The 6,917-nt window shown below is 45.5% G+C and overlaps 1 protein-coding gene across 1 annotated transcript; it reads right to left on the reverse strand.

Moving 5' to 3' along the window:
- Window positions 1-214: 214 nt before the first annotated feature.
- Window positions 215-6,190, reverse strand: GDF3 (growth differentiation factor 3). The gene is made up of 2 exons (XM_508988.6): window positions 5,867-6,190; window positions 215-1,136 (listed from the first exon to the last, which is right to left on the reverse strand). The coding sequence occupies exons 1-2, from the start codon at window positions 6,132-6,134 to the stop codon at window positions 310-312; spliced, it is 1,095 nt and encodes a 364-aa protein (XP_508988.2). The 5' UTR covers window positions 6,135-6,190; the 3' UTR covers window positions 215-309.
- Window positions 6,191-6,917: the final 727 nt, after the last annotated feature.

Here is a 6,917-nt window from a genome sequence, read left to right on the forward strand (position 1 = left end):
GTTTGTAAAGTAACACGTAGGATAATGCCTGCCCATAATCGGCCATCAGTAAATGCCAGTGTCCATACTGTCACATGCATAATGAGTATGTTAGAACAGAAATTAACTATGATTATTAGGACTCCAGGATGTGTGTGTGTGCACACGCATGCAAGTATGGGCATTGTTAATTATGGTGGGTTTTTCAGGAAGACAAATTATAAACACAGGTATATTGACATTTCCGATCTAAGTGGTCATAAACCAGATAGGTAGTTTTATTAGAAGATTTACCCTAAGAACACTCCTTCTATTCCCATTTCTGACATCCTACCCACACCCACATTCATCGACTACCATGTCTTCATAATGTCGTAGAATGACATTGTCATTATTGTCCTGGTAGAGCATGGAAATGGGAGACAGCTTGGTGGGGATACACACAGCCTGGGGGATCTTTGGGTCAACGGCATGCATCAGGGCTTGCATGAAAGCATAATTGGAGCTGTTGAGAGAGATGGTCAGTGAGAAGGGACACTCTCCATGGCAGTAATTTGCCATGAACCCCTTGGGGGCAATGATCCACTTGTGCCAACCCAGGTCCCGGAAGTTAATGAATAGCTGGTGACGGTGGCAGAGGTTCTTACAAGAAACCTTGGGGACAGGGATGGCTGCTCTCCTTTTCCGAGAAGAGTGGCACTGATCAGGGTTGAGGGTCACCACCAGCAGGGAAGCATGAAGGGAGCATCTTAGTCTGGCACAGGTGTCTTCAGGCTGAAAATTCACCCCTGAGTCTCTATCTTCTTTGACCAGTATCTCCAGGAATAACCCGAAATTTTTCCGGGGGTTGTCATTCCAATCCTTAGCTACATCCAGCAGGTTGAAGTGAACAGCACCTTGTGGCCATGGGACTGACCGCAACACAAACATTTTACCTGGCTTAGGGGTGGTCTGGCCCCACACATGAGGCTCCTGAACCAGGAACAGAGCCAGTTCCAGCTCTGGTCCCAGGTTATAGTAAGAATTGGGCCCCAAGTCCAGGCCCAGCTGGGCCAATGTCAACTGTTCCCTTTCTTTGATGGCAGACAGGTTAAAGTAGAGGAGCTTCTGCAGGCAGGAGGAAGCTTGGGAAATTTTCTTTGGGTAAAGAAAGAAACCTAGATGGGAAAAGAGACATGTCAGAGTCATAATAATGTATTTTACTTCATATCCACCTATATAATAGAAATGTCAGATACCCACATATACAATATAAGGGCAGGGAAAGACACAAGCCCTGTCATTTGGGAGGGTTTGTTTCTCTATTCCTGAAAGCCAGAGGTTCCCCAGGCGCGGTGGCTCATGCCTGTAATCCCAGCACTTTGGGAGGCCAAGGCGGGCGGATCACGAGGTCAGGAGATCGAGACTATCCTGGCTAACATGGTGAAACCCCGTCTCTACTAAAAATACAAAAAATTAGCCAGGCGTGGTGGCGGGCGCCTGTAGTCCCAGCTACTCGGGAGGCTGAGGCAGGAGAATGGCGTGAACCCGGGAGGCGGAGCTTGCAGTGAGCCGAGATCGTGCCATTGCACTCCAGCCTGGGTGACAGAGCAAGACTCTGTCTCAAAAAAAAAAAAAAAAAAGAAAGCCAGAGGTTCTTATCTTCACATCCACAGGTTCCCAGAGATTCCTGGATGAAATGTAGAGGGTGCACGAACTTAGATGGGAAAAATAATTACATCATTATTTCCACTAAACTCTAAATGAAATTTAGCATTTCCTTCATTATGAATATAGGTAACAAATCCCAGTAATATCATCAGGGCCTATGACATTGTTATCAATAAAATCATAGGTGTGTTCATACGTTTAGTTGTTGCAAATAACTTAAAATATTTATGGAGTCCAGGCAAGGTGGCTCATGCCTGTAATCCCAGCACGTTGGGAGGCTGAGATGGGAGATTTGCTTGAGGCCTGGAGTTTGAGACCATCCTGGGCAACATAGTGAAACCCCATCTCTACAAAATAAATAAATAAATAAAAGAAAAAGAAAAAAAAAACACTTATGCTAACACTATGCCGAAATTTATGGTAGTTATAGGTATAGTCACCTCCCTAAATCTTGTTATGTATTACATGAATAAAGCATTATATATATTACTATATATACATTTGTCTTTAAAATATTTTAAAAGCCAGGCGTGGTGGCTCATGCCTGTAATCCCAGCACTTTGGGAGGCCAAGGTGGGCGGATCACGAGGTCAGATCAAGACCATCCTGGCTAACACGGTAAAACCCCATCTCTACTAAAAATACAAAAAATTAGCCGGGCGAGGTGGAGGGTGCCTGTAGTCCCAGCTACTCAGGAGGCTGAGGCAGGAGAATGGTGTGAATCCGGGAGGCGGAGCTTGCAGTGAGCCAAGATCGCGCCACTGCACTCCAGCCTGGGCGACAGAGCAAGACTCTGCCTCAAAAAATAAAAAATAAATAAAAAATAAAAAAAGTTTAAAAAAATTTTTTTAAATGTATTTCAATATTTAATTGGTTTCTTTTGAAATCCTAAATATTTTACTTCAAGCACTTAAACCATTATTCTGAGAAAGAGTCAATAGACTGGGCCAGGACATGGTGGCTCACACCAGTGATCCCAGCACTTTGGGAGGCCAAGGCGGGCAGATAACCTGAGGTCAGGAGACCAGACTGACCAACATGGAGAAAACCTGTCTCTGCTAAAAATACAAAAAAATTAGCCGGGCAGGGTGGCACATGCCTGTAATCCCAGCTACTCGGGAAGCTGAGGCAGGAGCATCACTTGAATTTGGGAGGCAGAGGTTGTGGTGAGCCGATATCACACCATTGTACTCCAGCCTGGGCAACAAGAGGAAAACTCCGTCTCAATTAAAAAAAAAAAAAAAAATAGCAACCTAGACAGTCAGGTGTTGTTGGCCAAAGTCCAATCATTCAGATTGGCTTTAATTTTTTTTTTTTTCTGAGACAGAGTCTTGCTCTGTTGCCCAGGCTGGAGTGCAGTGGCTTGATCTCAGCTCACTGCAACCTCCGTCTCTCGGGTTCAAGCAATTCTCCTGAATCAGCCTCTGGAGTAGCTGGGATTACAGGTGCACACCACGTCTGGCTAATTGTATTTTTAGTAGAGACGGGGTTTCACCATGTTGGCCAGGCTGGTCTCAAACTCCTGACCTCAGGTGATCCGCCCACCTCGGCCTCCCAAAGTGTTGGGATTACAGGCAAAAGCCACCACGCCCAGCCAATTTTTTTTTTTTAAGTTTTTGTAGAGATAGGGTCTCTCTATGTTGCCTAGGCTTATCGAGAACTCCTGAGCTCAAAGGATCCTCCCACCTCTCAAAGTGCTGGGATTACAGTCATGAGCCACTGTGCCCAGCCTCTCCTCATATTGAAGTACAATGTGATTCTTCGATTTTTGTCCATGGATGCCCCTCTTCTGAAGTTACAAATGTGCTCTCCCTGTTTTCTAAGCTAACTTCCTGCCTGAATTTTCAAATTTTACCTATTCCTCTAGGAAAAGACCCAATACAGTATACTTTTACTATTTTATTTTTTGCATCTTCAATTTCTCCCTTTCCACAAATAACTCATTTGGCCTAATGCCATCATTTTGTTTGGTAGAATGACTTCACGCTTGAGTAGGTATTTTCTCTCTTTTTTTTTCCCCGAGATGGAGTCTTGCTCTGTCACCCAGGCTGGAGGGCAGTGGTGTGATCTTGGCTCACAGCAACCTGTGCCTCCCGGGTGTTCAATCGATTTTCCTGCCTCAGCCTCCAGAGTAGCTGGAATTACAGGCGCCCGCCACCACACCTGGCTAATTTTTTTTTTTTTTTGGTATTTTTAGTAGAGACGGGGGTCGGGGGAGTGGGGGGAGGGCCTTACCATGTTGGCTAGGCTGGTCTCGAACTCCTGGCCTCGTGATCTGCCTGCCTCGGCCTCCCAAAGTGCTGGGATTACAGGTGTGAGCCACCACGCCCGGCCTTAAGTAGGTATTTTCTGAGGTCATTCAGCTTAGGGAGAAATTACAACTCAAACCGAAACACTCTTAAGCACCCCACCACCACACCTCTTCATTCTCAAGCATCATTCAAAATGTAACAAAATTTGGCTGGGCATGGTGGCTCATGCCTATAATCCCAGCACTTTGGGAGGTCAAGGCAGGCCATTGCCTGAGCTCAGAAGTTAGAGACCAGCCTCATGGTGAGACCTCATCTCTATAAAAAAAATACAAAAATCAGCCTGGCGTGGTTGCGTGCACCTGTAGCCTGTAGTTCCAACTACTCTACTCGGCAGGCTGAGGTGGGAAGATCGCTTGAGCCCAGGAGGTGGAGGCTGCAGTGAGCCGAGATTGTGCCACTGCACTCCAGCCTGGGTGACACAGCAAGACCTGTCTCAAGGGGAAAAAACAAAAAGAGGAAGAACAAGAGGAAGAAGAAGAAAAGCCTGAAGTACTTGACCAGGCAAATTCTGAGGGAGTACTTCAGGCAGCCTGGATACAGCACGTGTGAGGATGAGACAAGAATGCATGCTCTAAAAGGAATAGACTACTATGAGCTTGGAGTTGAGTGTGCAAGGAGAGGGCGTAAAAGGTGAGACTGGGGAAGTAAGCAGCAGGGTCAGAACAGGCAGGGCATGGTGGGTCAACTCTTGCAGAATTTTGCAGACGAGAATTTTACGTGGAGGAGCAGTATGACTCAATACGCATTTTTAGAAGGTAATTCTGGGCTGGGTGCGGTGGCTCAGGCCTGTAATCCCAGCACTTTGGGAGGCTGAGGCAGGCGGATCACCTGAAGTCAGGAGTTCAAGACCAGCCTGGCCAACATATAGTGAAACCCTGTCTCTACTAAAAAATTAAAAAATTAGCTGGGCGTGGTGGCACACGCCTGTAATCCCAGCTACTTGGGAAGCTGAGGCAGAAGAATCACTTGAACCCAGGAAGCGGAGGTTGCAGTGAGCTGAGAAAGTGCCACTCTACTCCAGCCTGGGAGACAGAGCGAGACTCTCAAAAAAAAAAGGCAAACTTTATCTTGTATTCTCAAGGCCATACACAGTTCCTGGCTCACCATAGGTATCCAATAAGTGCTTCTTGGACAAATAAATATTCAAATCTTCTCTCCAGTTGCTGTAAAACTAACCAAGGCTCTAAATTCTGCATCTGAAACACCCGGGAGGTTGTATAGACATGCAGATTCTCAACACCCATTTCAGACTTTGAATAAGAATTGGGTGGGGAGAACTAGGGGCAGGAATGGGGTTGGAGGATCTACTGTCAATGGAACACCTAAGTTATTTGGTGGGTGGTCAGTTTGGGAAAGTACTGGATCGCACTCACTGAGATCCTTTTAAAAGGATATGACAGTTGTATATATTATTGCTCTCTATTCACAAATCTAGAATAACCTTTGCCACCCAACAAGAGTAGCCAGGAGGTACAAATAAGGGAAGCAGGACTCCTGGGCAAACCAACCTCAAAATTTTCGTACCCTGCTTGCCACACGGAAGACGGCAGGATGTGTATATATGGGCTGAAGGGTGGGAGACTGAGCTCCGACTCCTCCCTCACCTCTTTCATCTCAACTGAAGCACAAAGCAGTTGATTCAGAAAACAAAAACCTATTTCACATCCTGACTTCGTTCTCACACACTAGCTGTATGATCTTGAATAGATTACAGGTTACCTACTGTCTCAGCCTGATTTCCTTACTGTTAGGAACTTGATAAGAATATCTAACTTCCTCTCAGGATCGTGGCTGGAATTAAATGAGATAAAATATGAAAAATACCAGCACAAGGCCATCAGTAATTGTCATTTCCTATTGTCCTTTCCTTTCTTCACACCACCCAGTTCCAGATGTTTTTCTGGATAACACTCCCATTTCCTTACCTTGGTCTGGGAGAAAGCGAAGTACATTCCCGCGGACGCCCAGCTCCTTTACGTAGCATAAGTCTCGGGAGACCCCAGTGGTCGCTGCTGCCTCGCGATCCTGGAAAATTTTCTTCAAGATATAAGGCACAGGTTGGAACTTCTGGGGTGAAGGCGCCTTATCTAAGCCCAGAAATTGGAGAAAGACATATTCTTGAAATTGGACTGCCTGGCCCGAAGCCAGAATTAACAGGAAGCTGAAAGCCAAATCTGGCAAGAAACGAAGCATGGCCTCTGGAGTGGCTGTCAGACCGGGGAGAGCTCCACTGCCAGACTGCCCAACGATTCAGGGGCTGCTAATTTATCTGATGTAAGATAATCAAGTGTGAATTGCTCTCTTCCCAGCTCCTCAAAGGCCATTGGATGTGAAGAGGGAATTTTTTTTTCTCTTCTCTTGCTCTACTCTTCCAGGAAAGAGTTCACAGAACAAAGATTACCAATGCATGGACATAAACTCTACAACAATGTGAGGTTGTCAGCAGTAGACAGAGTGAAAAGGAGACATGCATTTATTCATTTAACAAACAGTTATTAAGCATCTATTATGTGCAGGGTGCTGAGATAGGTGCTAGGAATAGAGCAGTGAATAATTCATAGACTTGTAATTAATCATCTACATAGACCAAGCTTGTCCAACCTGCGGCCCGAGGGGCGCATGAGGCTCACGATGGCTTTGAATGCAGCCCCACACAGATTCATAAACTTCTGTAAAACATTATGAAACTTTCTTGTGATTTTTTTTAAGCTCATCAGCTATCATTAGTGTTAGTATATTTTACGTGTGGCCCAAAACAATTCTTCTTCCAATGTGACCCAGGGAAGCCAAAAGATTGGACACCCCTGGATTAGACAAATACTCAAGTAGATTTCATTATTTTATTTTTATTTTTATTTTTATTTATGTATTTATTTATTTTTGAGACAGGGTCTCCCTCTGTCGCCCAGGCTGGAGTGCAGTGGCCTGATCTTGGCTCACGGCAAGCCTCGACCCCCTGGGCTCAAGAGATCATCC

This window comes from Pan troglodytes, chromosome 10, assembly GCF_028858775.2.
Source record: "Pan troglodytes isolate AG18354 chromosome 10, NHGRI_mPanTro3-v2.0_pri, whole genome shotgun sequence".
NCBI lineage: Eukaryota > Metazoa > Chordata > Mammalia > Primates > Hominidae > Pan > Pan troglodytes.